Source organism: Mesoplodon mirus (assembly GCF_964341445.2).
Source record: "Mesoplodon mirus genome assembly, chromosome: 11".
Classification (NCBI taxonomy): domain Eukaryota; kingdom Metazoa; phylum Chordata; class Mammalia; order Artiodactyla; family Ziphiidae; genus Mesoplodon; species Mesoplodon mirus.
In genome coordinates this window covers 90731765-90746004 of record NC_138987.1, presented here as the reverse complement: position 1 = coordinate 90746004, position 14240 = coordinate 90731765, and the positions used below count along the sequence as shown (strand labels likewise).

The 14240-nt window shown below is 35.4% G+C and overlaps 1 protein-coding gene across 5 annotated transcripts in view; it reads right to left on the bottom strand.

The window, feature by feature from the left end:
- The window catches only part of EPS8 (EGFR pathway substrate 8, signaling adaptor), a 190685-nt gene that overhangs the window by 66351 nt on the left and 110094 nt on the right, over nt 1–14240 (bottom strand). For all 5 annotated transcript variants that reach the window (XM_082635462.1, XM_082635461.1, XM_082635465.1 and 2 more), the window contains 2 exons: nt 3011–3084; nt 665–738 (listed from right to left, as the gene is read on the bottom strand). In XM_082635462.1, coding sequence (XP_082491588.1) covers nt 665–738; nt 3011–3069 — 133 coding nt within the window. In that variant the 5' untranslated portion in view covers nt 3070–3084. The remainder of the gene's footprint in view (nt 1–664; nt 739–3010; nt 3085–14240) is intronic.

Sequence of the window (14240 nt, the reverse complement as noted above, 5' to 3'; positions counted from 1 at the left end):
CACAAGCAAAATGAGGGACAGACAGGTAAAATAATTTGCTCAGCGAATAACTGGATTTGCACCCAGGACGTCTGGCTCCTGTGTCTTTGCTCTTAACCACAATACTAGTCTCATTCTTTATGGTTGCATAATAATAAAAGGACATGCAGACCCTGTGAAAGCAAATGCCTTCCTGAACATATGTGGTATATTTCAGGAGTCCTTAACTTCCTTGTAGTATTGACTTCTATTTTATATTTGAAGCTTAAAAAAAAAACAGTATTTATAAGTGAGACAACAGAGGGAGGACAATGGAAATTAGAGAAGGATCTGAAAGAAATTATATAAGGGCTGTTGGTCATACTGTAATACTACCTAAACAAACATATCAGACATAATTAGATGGGAAAATCCACCTAAGGTACTGGTACCGTGCAAAAAGACTCCTTAGAAAGTACTGAATACATTTCATCTGTAGTTCTAAATTGTATGACAGCCAGCAGAGATTAACGGCTTTGGTAGCTTCTGTAAAAATTATTTTTAAAATAATCCTTGTCTATCAATCGCTACTTCATTCCCAATAATATAAACAAGGCATAGGTTCAAGCTGCGGCTTTGAACAAGTCATTCATAAAAAGTAAGCAGTTAGAAATAGAATTATACCCCATTAAATACACAAACATACCATAGAGAGCCTTTGCACTTGTTCTTGAACTGTGTTCTCTGTCCATGGAAAAGGTGGGTGACGATCCGTAGCCACTGCAAAAAAAAAAAAAAAAAAAAAAAAAAAGGTCATCGTGCTGAGTTAAAGTCCAAAGTAAGCAAGAAAATGTCAAAACTACAAATAAAAATTCCAGTGGACCACAATCACCATGTGTTTTTAAAGAACATATAGAGTTTATACAACCGGCTCTGTAAAAAAGAGCCAGATACTGATCCAGTCAAGAAATAGGCTATTGGATCCTGATCCACCGTGGATGGAGGCTGGTACAAATGGCAACCTCCTCTCAAGCATCAAGTCAGAACTGCAGCCAAGGAGATTCAATAAGGTTGAAGCTGCCTTAGAAGAATTTAAGTTTGCCATACTAAATTGAGTTGTGAGCAGTGATCCAATCATAAAAAGTTCTCAATCACTTAAACTGTAATGAAATAGACACTACTTTCACAAATACTTAAAATGCAGTTAATGAAAATAACACGTTATCGTTAAATTTGACCAGCTTTACCAGGTACTTCTAGCTTACTGTTGCTGTTATGTGAAGTAAACATATTATTTGAATTTTTAAAATTTATTCAGTAAACATTTATTAAGCCCTAAAATCTAGAAGAATGAGGGGTAAGGCGGGGCAGGGGGAGGGTACTGTTAATAAAACAAGTAAAAAAAAAAGTTTAAAAAAAGATAAATAAATAAATAAAAATAAAATAAAACAAGTAAAATGGTTACAACAGAATGTGACGTCTGGGTCAAACTAAGAGATATAATATCAAATAAGGACTAAATTTTTTATAAGGATGCCCAAGAAGGCTTCACTGGCATTTAAGCAGAATCTAAAAGAATGGAAAGCAGCTCTAGAGGCAGGTGGAGAATTAAGTGAGGAAAAAGCATGTGGATCTGGCTCAAGAACTAGCATGACGCCCGAGGGGAAAAGCATCTAGTGGGATGTGCTTGGAAGAGATGAATGACTCAAGAAGTAGGGAAGGCAAATAGAGGGCTTAAGGCTTAAACTTCTATTCTCTAGATGGAGTAAATATCTTTATACAGGGAAGTAACATGATCCAAACAACTTTTTAAGAAAGATAATCCAGGAATTAATGGCAAGGTAACCAGATGGAAAGGTGCTGCAAAAATTCAGGTAGGAGATAAAGGCCACAAATAAAGTTAGAAGAGAAAGAATAGTTTGGGATAGAATCAAGAGTTCCTTAATAGAAGAAATAATAATAAACTCATGATTAAATGGATATTTGTTATAAGAAAAAGGAAAAAAATTGAGGGTGTGGCAAAACTTTCTGGCTTGAATAAATTGATGGACAAGATGAAGATAGGACTTGACATACTGCCCTGGTGTATCTTACTGACCAACACCAAGGGATTTGCAATCATCTTTGTAAAGAGGATGGTGAAGCAATGTGAACAACCTGGTTCTGAAAAATGTGAATAACGTGGTTGTGAAAAATAATGAACTCTATACCATGATGGCCAATATAAAATAACAACAATATTAACCACAATATATAAGGCAATGGCCACTTAAGTCAGGGCGGTGATTTCAAATTATATCTAAAGTCATAGGGACTTGTCTCTTTTTATTTTACACAATGGTAAATATCTTGAGAGACTGGACTAGATGACATTTAACTTTCCTCAAACGCAAATACTTTACAAATAACAAAAAAAGAATGCTCCAGGGGGCCTCCCTGGTGGCACAGTGGTTGAGAATCTGCCTGCCAATGCAGGGGAGACGGGTTCAAGCCCTGCTCTGGGAAGATCCCACATGCCGCGGAGCAACTGGGCCCAGTGAGCCACAATTACTGAGCCTGCACGTCTGGAGCCTGTGCTCCACAACAAGAGAGGCTGCGATAGTGAGAGGCCCGCGCACCGCGATGAAGAGTGGCCCCCACTGGCTGCAACTAGAGAAAGCCCTCGCACAGAAACGAAGACCCAACACAGCCATAAATAAGATAAATAAATAAATAAATAAATAAATAAATAAAAGAATGCTCCAGAGAAAGTGAAAGCTATGAAGTAGAGTATGTATGCAACTATGGAAAGCAACAATACATAAAACACCAGAACAAAATGTCTTCTATTAGATCACTATCATTGGGGTTGATATTACTTAATCATCTTTTTCTTATGAGACACAGTAAACTTTTAACAATAACATATCTTAGTGTTAGAAAGAAATTATATATTGAGGAATGAACTACATAAAGAAATGAAAGAGATCTTTTCATTGAAAATACAAAACAGTTAAAACCACCAAATCAAATTTTAAAAACCAAGAAATTAAATATAAAATTTCCAACTTACTTCATTTGAGTTGGATACATTCCAAAACCACTGGGATGATTAGAAATATGACCATTCATTGTGACTTTAATGTTCTGAAAAAAGAAAGGTACATGGATTGAAGGCATTAAAAAGGTTGAGACATCTCAGTTTTAAAGTTTTTCATTCAACAAAATATGTGTCACTTCCAGGATGATGCTAGAAATATAAAGATCTCCACCCTCAAAGAGCTCAGGCTCCAGAAGTACAGATGAACATATAAAGAAAGATCATATTGGCATTTAACATTAATATACTAAAATTGTAAGCAAATATAAGAAAGACAAATTTTAAATATAGTTCTGAACCCTCTAACTACAAAAACATAATTCTATATTCCACTCAAACTCATCATTGTCAGTTTTATGAAATGTTACTTTGTTTAATGTTTCATTATGAAAGTAATATAAGCTCATAAAATTAAAAAACTGGAAAAATATGGAAAAGCACAAAATACAAAAAAAGTACAGAGGGGAAAAATATCACCCAGAGCCCTATCATTTAAAGATAACCATTAGAGGCTCCTTAAAGAATTAAAAATAGAACTATCATATGACCCAACAATCCCACTACAGGGAGTATACCCTGAGAAAACCATAATTCAAAAAGAGTCATGTACCACAATGTTCATTGCAGCTCTATTTACAATAGCCAGGACACGGAAGCCACCTAAGTGTCCATCGACAGATGAATGGATAAAGAAGGTGTGGCACATATATACAATATAATATTACTCAGCCATAAAAATAAACGAAATTGAGTTATTTGTAATGAGGTGGATGGACCTAGAGTCTGTCATATAGAGTGAAGTCAGAAAGAGAAAAACAAATAGCGTATGCTAACACATATATACGCAATCTAAAAAAAAAAAAAAAGTTCTGAAGAACCTAGGGGCAGGACAGGAATAAAGACGCCGACGTAGAGAATGGACTTGAGGACATGGGGAGGGGGAAGGGTAAGCTGGGACAAAGTGAGAGAGTGGCATGGACATATATACACTACCAATAGCTAGTGGGAAGCAGCCACAGAGCACAGGGAGATCAGCTTGGTGCTTTGTGACCACCTAGAGGGGTGGTATAGGGAGGGTGGGAGGGAGACGCAAGAGGGAGGAGATATGGGGATATATGTAAATGTATAGCTGATTTACTATGTTATAAAGCAGAAACTAACAAACCATTGTAAAGCAATTATACTCCAATAAAGATGTTAAAATAAATAAATAAATAAAAATAACCATTTAACAGTCCTGTCAATTTCCTCCAGTTTTTTTTCCTGGATCTAGTTTTCCTTCCTTCCTCCCTCCCTCCCTTCCTTCCATTTTCTTATTTCCTTCTTTCAAAGCACATTTGACAACATCCTATATATACACTTGGATACACCTTTTTTTTCAAGACGGTATTCATTTACACAATCCTTTTACTTTTCACAAGAAAACAACTTTTTAAATTAACACCAGAAATTTATCTTCAGAAACCATATTTAATCTGTTTCACAAATTAAACAAATCTGAATAAACTTAGGAAACTAATAACACTGAATTGTTATGATAACAGTAATAATAATGATGATGACAATAGTAGTTAACAATTGTGAAGGTGTCACAATAATTTCTAGGCCATATGGAAGCACAAAATTTTCTCAAGGCCAATATCGCTGTAGAAAGAGTAATTCTGTGCCTTAAAGGCACAATACCATGTAATCACTTAAAATAATTAACTTGATTCCTCTTTTTTTATAATTCTGAGAAAAATCCTTGGCTGTTTATAGGTTAGCTCATAATTTGGGGGGAAATATATGTTCAGTTCAGAATGTTGTTGGTTTAACAATTAGCTGAAGAAAAATATTTGTTACTAATTTTTTTTTGGGGGGGTATGCGGGCCTCTCACTGTTGTGGCCTCTCTCGTTGTGGAGCACAGGCTCTGGACACACAGGCCCAGCATCCATGGCTCACGGGCCCAGCCACTCCGTGGCACGTGGGATCTTCCCGGACCGGGGCACGAACCCGCGTCCCCTGCATTGGCAGGGGGACTCTCAACCACTGCACCACCAGGGAAGCCCTATTACTAAAATTTAATAAGCAGAAGAAACACTACAATCCTGCAGTCTGTGGAACAAAAACCACATTCATAGAAAGATAGATAAGATGAAAAGGCAGAGGGCTGTGTACCAGATGAAGTAAAAACATAAAACCCTGGAAAAACAATTAAATGAAGTGGAGGTAGGCAACCTTCCAGAAAAGAAATTTAGAATAATGATAACGAAGATAATTCAGAACCTCAGAAAAATGGAGGCAAAGATCGAGAAGATGCAAGAAATGTTTAACATAGACCTAGAAGAATTAAAGAACAAACAAACAGAGATGAACAATACAATAACTAAAATGAAAACTACACTAGAAGGAATCAATAGCAGAATAACTGAGGCAGAAGAACGGATAAGTGACCCAGAAGACAGAATGGTGGAATTCACTGCTGTGGAACACAGTAAAGAAAAAAGAATGAAAAGAAATGAAGACAGCCCAAGAGACCTATGGAACAACATTAAATGCAACAACATTCGCATTATAGGGGTCCCAGAAGGAGAAGAGAGAGAGAAAGGCCCAGAGAAAATATTTGAAGAGATTATAGTTGAAAACTTCCTTAACATGGGAAAGGAAATAGCCACCCAAGTCCAGGAAGCACAGTGAGTCCCATATAGGATAAACCCAGGGAGCAACACGCCGAGATACATAGTATTCAAATTGGCAAAAATTAAAGACAAAGAAAAATTATTGAAAGCAGAAAGGGAAAAATGACAAATAACATACAAGGGAACTCCCATAAGGTTACTAGCTGATTTCTCAGCAGAAACTCTACAAGCCAGAAGGCAGTGGCATGATATACTTAAAGTGATGAAAGGGAAGAACCTAGAACCAAGATTACTCTACCTGGCAAGGATCTCATTCAGAAACAATGGAGAAATCAAAAGCTTTACAGAGAAGCAAAAGCTAAGAGAATTCAGCACCACCAAACCAGCTCTACAACAAATGCTAAAGGAACTTCTCTAAGTGGGAAACACAGGAGAAGAAAAGGACCTACAAAAACAAAAACAAAACAATTAAGAAAATGGTTATAGGAACATACATATTGATAATTACCTTAAACGTGACTGGATGAAATGCTCCAACCAAGACACAGGCTTGCTGAATGGATACAAAAACAAGACCCATATATATGCTGTCTACAAGAGACCCACTTCAGACCTAGGAACACATACAGACTGAAAGTGAGGGGATAGGAAAAGATATTCCATGCAAATGGAAATCAAAAGAAAGCTGGAGTAGCAATCCTAATATCAGAAAAAATGGACTTTAAAATAAAGACTGTTACAAGAGACAAGGAAGGACACTAAATAATGATAAAGGGATCAATCCAAGAAGAAGATATAACAATTATAAATATATATGCATCCAACATAGGAGCACCTCAATACATAAGGCAATGCTAACAGCTATAAAACAGGAAATCGACAGTAGCACAATAATAGTGGGGGACTTTAAACCTCACTTACACCAATGGACAGATAATCCAAAATGAAAATAAATAAGGAAACACAAGCTTTATATGACACAATAGACCAGATGGATTTAAATGATATTTATAGGACATTCCATCCAAAAACAGCAGATTATACTTTCTTCTCAAGTGCGCATGGAACATTCTCCAGGTTAGATCACATCTTGGGTCACAAATCAAGCCTCAGTAAATTTAAGAAAATTGAAATCATATCAAGCATCTTTTCCGACCACAACACTATGAGATTAGAAATGAATTATAGGGAAAAAAACACAAACACATGGAGACTAAACCATACGTTACTAAATAACCAAGAGATCACTGAAGAAATCAGAGAGGAAATAAAAAAATACCTAGAGACAAATGACAATGAAAACACGATGATCCAAAACCTATGCAATGCAGCAAAAGCAGTTCTAAGAGGGAAGTTTATAGCTATACAAGCCTACCACAAGAAATAAGAAAAATCTCAAATAAACAATCTAACCTTACACCTAAAGGAACTAGAGAAAGAACAAACAAAAGCCAAAGTTACCAGAAGGAAAGAAGTCATAAAGATCAGAGCAGAAATAAATGAAATAGCAACAAGGAAAACTATAGCAAAGATCAATAAAACTAAAAGCTGGGGGCTTCCCTTGTGGCGCAGTGGTTGAGAGTCCGCCTCACAATGCAGGGGACACCAGTTCGTGCCCCGGTCTGGGAAGATCCCACATGCCGCAGAGAGGCTGGGACTGTGAGCCATAGCCGCTGAGCCTGCACGTCCGGAGCTTGTGCTCCGCAATGGGAGATGCCACAACAGTGAGAGGCCCACGTACCGAAAAAAAAAAAAAAAAAAAATTAAAAGCTGGTTCTTTGAGAAGATAAACAAAATTGATAAACCATTAGTCAGACTCATCAAGAAAAAGAGAGAGAGGACTCAAATCAATAAAATTAGAAATGAAAAAGGAGAAGTTACAACAGACACCACAAAAATACAAAGTGTCCTAAGAGACTACTACAAGCAACTCTATGCCAATAAAATGGACAACCTGGAAGAAATGGACAAATTCTTAGAAAGGTGTAACCTTCCAAGACTGAACCAGGAAGAAATAGAAAATATGAACAGACCAATTACAAGTAATGAAATTGAAACTGTGATTAAAAATCTTCCAACAAACAGAACTCCAGGACCAGATGGCTTCACAGGCGAATTCTAACAAACATTTAGAGAAAAGCTAACGCTCATCCTTCTCAAACTCTTCCAAAAAATTGTAGAGGAAAGAACACTCCTAAACTCATTCTATGAGGCCACCATCACCCTGATACCAAAACCAGACAAAGATACTACAAAAAAAGAAAATTACAGACCAATATCACGGATGAATATAGATGCAAAAATCCTCAACAAAATGCTAGCAAACAGAAAGCAACAACACATTAAAAGGATCATACACCATGATCAAGTGGGATTTATCCCAGAGATGCAAGGTTTCTTCAATATACGCAAATCAATCAATGTGATACACCATATTAACAAATTGAAGAACAAAAACCATAGGATCATATCAATAGATGCAGAAAAAGCTTTTGACAAAATTCAACACCCATTTATGATAAAAACTCTCCAGAAAGTGGGCATACAGGGAATCTACCTCAACATAGTAAAGGCCATATACGACAAACCCACAGAAAACATCATTCTCAATGGTGAAAAACTGAAAGCATTTCCTCTAACATCAGGAACAAGACAAGTATGTCCACTCTCACGACTATTATTCAACATAGTTTTTGGAAGTCCTAGCCACAGCAATCAGAGAAGAAAAGAAATAAAAGGAATACAAATTGGAAAAAAAGAAGTAAAACTGTCACTGTTTGCAGATGACATGATACTATACATAGAGAATCCTAAAAATGCCACCAGAAAACTACTCGATCTAATCAATGAATTAGGTAAAGTAGCTAGATACAAAACTAATGCACAGAAATCTCTTGCATTCCTATACACTAATGATGAAAAATCTGAAAGAGAAATTAAGGAAACACTCCCATTTAACATTCCAATGAAAAGAATAAAATACCTAGGAATAAACGTACCTAGGGAGACAAAAGACCTGTATGCAGAAAACTGTAAGACACTGGTGAAAGAAATTAAAGATAATACCAACAGATGGAGAGATATACCATGTTCTTGGATTGGAAGAATCAATATTGTGAAAATGACTATACTACACAAAGCAATCTACCGATTCAATGCAATCCCTATCAAATTACCAATGGCATTTTTTATGGAACTAGAACAAAAAATCTTAAAATTTTTATGGAGACACAAAAGACCCCGAATAGCCAAAGCAATCTTGAGGGAAAAAAATGGAGTGGGAGGAATCAGACTCCCTAACTTCAGACTACTCTACACAGCTACAGTACTAAAGACAATATGGTACTGGCACAAAAACAGAAACATAGATCAATGGAACAAGATAGAAAGCCCAGAGATAACCCCAGGCATCTATGATCAACTAATCTATGACAAAGGAGGCAAGGATATACAATGGAGAAAAGAAAATCTCTTCAATAAGTGGTACTGGAAAAACTGGACAGCTACATGTAAAAGAATGAAATTAGAATACTCCCTAACACCATACACAAAAATAAACTCAAAATGGATTTGAGACCTAAATGTAAGACCGGACACTATAAAACTCTGAGAGGAAAACATAGGAAGAACACTCTTTGACATAAATCACAGCAAGATCTTTTTTGATCCACCTCCTAGAGTAATGGAAATAAAAACAAAAATTAACAAATGGGACCTAATGAAACTTCAAAGCTTTTGCACAGCAAAGGAAACCAAAAACAAGACGAAAAGACAACCCTGAGAATGAGAGAAAATATTTGCAAATGAATTAACGGACAAAGAATTAATCTCCAAAATATATAAACAGTTGATGCAGCTCAATATTAAAAAAAAAAAAACCCAATCCAAAAATGTGCTGAAGACCTAAATAGACACTTCTCCAAAGATGACATACAGATGGCCAAGAAGCACATGAAAAGCTGCTCAACATCACTAATTATTAGAGAAATGCAAATCAAAACTACAATGAGGTATCACCCCACACCAGTTAGAATGGGCATCATCAGAAAATCTACAAACAACAAATGCTGGAGATGGTGTGGAGAAAAGGGAACCCTCTTGCACTGTTGGTGGGAATGTAAATTGATGCAGCCACTATGAAGAACAGTATGGAGGTTCCTTAAAAAACTAAAAATAGAACTATCATATGATCCAGCAATCCCACTACTGGGCATATACCCAGAGAAAACCATAATTCAAAAAGACACATGCACCCCAATGTTCATTGCAGCACTATTTATAACAGCCAGGTCATGGAAGCAACCTAAATGCCCACTGACAGACGAATGGATAAAGAAGTTGTGGTACATATATACAATGGAATATTACTCAGCCATAAAAAGGAACGAAACTGGGTTATTTGTTGAGACGCGGATGGATCTAGAGACTGTCATATAGAGTGAAATAAGTCAGAAAGAGAAAAACAAATATCGTATATTAATGCATGTATGTGGAACCTAGAAAAATGGTACACATGAACCGGTTTGCAGGGCAGAAGTTGAGACACATATGTAGAGAACAAACGTATGGACACCAAGGGGGGAAAGCCATAGTGGGGTGGGGATGGTGATGTGATTAATTGTGCAATTGGGATTGACATGTATACACTGATGTGTATAAAATTGATGACTAATAAGAACCTGCTGTATAAAAAAATAAATTAAATTAAAAAATTAAGAAAAATAACTAATACTAAATTTTCTTTGGGTTATTTGTATGGAAATATGTTAATATAAATATTTCAGACATTACATGAAATTCCTAAAAATCTTATATGTTCTGGTATAATGTTATAAATCATAATTCTAGTTATTATTTTAAAATGTATATCTCAGAAATAACTAAATTTCCTTCTCAACTGCATTATCATGAACTTTCATCAAATCTTTAACCGTGGTCATTTTTAAGTCTTTTGTCATTTACAGACAGTTCTTGGTGTACTTTGATTCTTTTGCAAAAATGTTCCTATAAAAGGTTTCAACTTCAAGGAATTCATGGAAAAGGCTGACAAGTACAGGTCTCTGGTAATTGACTATACTGCTGAACTGAATGAATAAGCATTTTCAGAACTCTAATGGAAAACTGATGAATTCATAAAAGTGCTAATGATAGATCAAGATGAAAGAAAATTAATTACATGGGACTGAGTGAACTGATGAGGATGACTATAATTTTTGTGACTTTCTGTTTGAATAATAAAATAAAAAATTTAAAAATTAAAAAAATAAAAATTGAAGGTTTGCATCAAAAAAATTTAATAAACAACTAAAAAGAAACACTTTAGCCATAATTATATGTGTAATATTGTGATAGATTTGATAGGAAGGCCTAGTACAGAGAAGAATCATTTATACTCTATTAGTACTATTTGAGTATTTCCCTCTAATTCTTGTTACACTGATGACATCATCAGTGCATATACACTGCTTGGATGTTAAACACAGGAAATGACTAATATCTCAGTTCAAAGCATTGTTAATACTGTACTGATTTGGGAAACTGTGTTAATTTTAAAAAGCACAACTGCTATTCATCGACTGTTTACCCTGTACCAAGTATTGTACTAAATGTTTTCTATCCGTTACCTTATTTAATCTTCACATTCATTTTTGAAGGAAGTACTATTTTCCATTTTATAGATGAAGAAATTGAGCTAAAGAGACTAGGTGCCATGTGTGTGTTATTCTGAAATTTTAAAAAATCATCTAGTTTGGATTTTTTTGTTTTTTAGAACTTCTATTTAAAAATCTTCCCCAGCTTTATTAAGGTATAATTTTATATACCAAAAATTGCACATCTTTAATGTATACATTTTGATGAATTTGGACATATGCATACACTTGTTATACCATCACTACCATCAAGGTAATAAACATATCCATCACCTCAAAAAAACCAAAAAGTCTACTATCATGAATGACTGAAGAGTGATGTCCAGTTTCTTGAATATAATCAGAGGCAGAGAACAAAAAAGAGAAAAGAAAACAACATTCAGTGAGCCCCCACATCACATGGCATTTTACAAACTTCACCTCATTCCATTCTTAGAATAACCTTTTGAGGTAGTTATTTTGTAAGTGAAATGACAGCCTCAAAACAGTTGTCATTTACCCAAGGGGTAACACAAGCAGCTAGAATTAGAACCAGGATTCCAATTCTGACCTGGCTGACTTATATCCAGTTTTCTTTGCAGTAAGTTACACTGCTAGTTTGACCATTGTATACTCTCTAAAAGTTTTCAGTTCTTTTCACCCTGAGTGTTTCAATGATATTCTTTATTTTAGTCAACAATTTTTCTTAGAACAAAAAATGCTAATTTTGAAAGGGAAGAAGATTTACTTTATGGAAAGGGATATTAAAATGGCAATAGTGCCACTTTTATGGAATGGCTTTATTGCTTCATAAACATACCGTTCACTGAAAAATGTGAAAAATGTCATCAGATCTAAAAACCCCACATATTAAAAACTATTAATTATAATATTGAAAATGATTAGTTAAGCTGAATCTAGCTTTGAGTCATAATTTTTCACTGGTTGAATATCTAAGTATTTACTTGTCTTACTTTCTTGGGTTAATTTTTTTTTTATCATAGTTGAGACAGTTTCTAAATATAAAAGGTCTTTTGAGTGTTTCATCCCTATGTGATACCTGTAAATTTATCTGAATCATTTGTATTTCTTCCATTATGATTAAATATATATTAAAGAGGGGGGCAGGAGAAAGTAAGCCTCTAATTTAGCTGGAATTTTCCAACAAAAAATAGAACTATGGTAGAAAAGGGAAAGAAATTCAGAATGAAAAAAATTTTCTCAACTTCTGTCTATTACCAGGGCCCCTATCCCATGGAACCATACCCTGGGGTTGAGTGTAGGGAAAAGATGGTGGTTGGATCAGATCTTGAACTATTTCTTAGCAAGGTTTCCATGAAATTTTACAAGTGATATGAGGAATTTTAACTGAAATCTCCATATACTTATTTATGTATGATGTACTTATTTACATTTACCTTCCCTATACAGGCTTGAATAAAACCTTCTATCAAAATGTATACCTCCCACATTGTATTATTTCCATGATTAACAGTGGACTTACAGACAGTCTTATATAATGGTTGCTACAATAAACTGACTTTTGTTTTGTTCTGTTTTTATTTCCATTACTCTAGGAGACGGATCCAAAAAGATATTGCTGAGATTTATGTCAGAGTGTTGTGCCTATGTTTTCCTCTAGTGTTTTCATAGTATCTGGTTTTCCATTTAGGTCTTTAATCCATTTTGAGTTTATTTTTGTGTATGGTGTTAGAGAATGTTCTAATTTCATTCTTTTACATATAGCTGTCCAGTTTTCCCAGCACCACTTATTGAAGAGACTGTTTTTTCTCTGTTGTATATGCTTGCCTCCTTTGTCATAGATTAACTGACCATAGGTTTATTTCTGGGCTTTCTATCCTATTCTATTGATCTATATTTCTTTTTTTGTGCCAGTACCATACAGTTCTGATGACTGTAGCTTTGTAGTATAGTCTTAAGTCAGGGAGCCTGATGCCTCCAGCTCTGTTTTTCTTTCTTAAGATTGCTTTGGCTATTCAGGGTCTTTTGCGTTTCCACACAAATTTTAAAATTATTTGTTCAAGCGAGAGGGAGGCATGGACATATATACACTACCAAACGTAAGGTAGATAGCTAGTGGGAAGCAGCCGCATAGCACAGGGAGACCAAATCGGTGCTTTGTAACCTCCTGGAGGGGTGGGATAGAGAGGGTAGGAGGGAGGGAGACGCATGAGGGAAGGGATATGGGAACAGATGTACATGTATAACTGATTCACTTTGTTATAAAGCAGAAACTAATACACCATTGTGAAGCAATTATACTCCAATAAAGTTGTAAAAAAAAAAAACTCTATATACACTACCAAATGTAAAATAGCTAGTGGGAAGCAGCTGCATCGCACAGGGAGATCAGCTCGGTGCTTTGTGACCACCTAGAGGGGTGGAATAGGGAGGATGGGAGGGAGACACAAGAGGGAGGGGATATGGGGATATATGTATACATATAGCTGATTCACTTTGTTATACAGCAGAAACTAACACAACATTGTAAAGTAATTATACTCCAATAAAGGTGTTAAAAAAAAAAAGATGCTAAAGAGGGGAGGAACTAAAGCTATAACTCCTAACAGAGCCTCTAAAAGTTAGGGGTCAGAAAAAAAAATTATTAGTTCTGTGAAAAATGCTACAATAAACTGACTTTTAAAGGAGCATATACTTTATCAGTGGAAGTTTTTGACTCAAAAGCACCCTGTGATGCAATTGATCAGCTACAGGAGGTCCAAGTGCCTTCTCACTACTGCCATCTCTTAAAGAGATTGTCACTCACTACATCGTGTGCACTGAGGAATAATTGAAACTGCAGCTAAGTTCTTTTTTTTAAAATTTTTTTATAATAAACTTTTAAATTTCTGAATCATTTTAGATTTACAGAAAAGTTGTAAAGCCAGCACAGAAAGTTCTTGTATACCCCAATCCCTTATTGTTAGTATCTT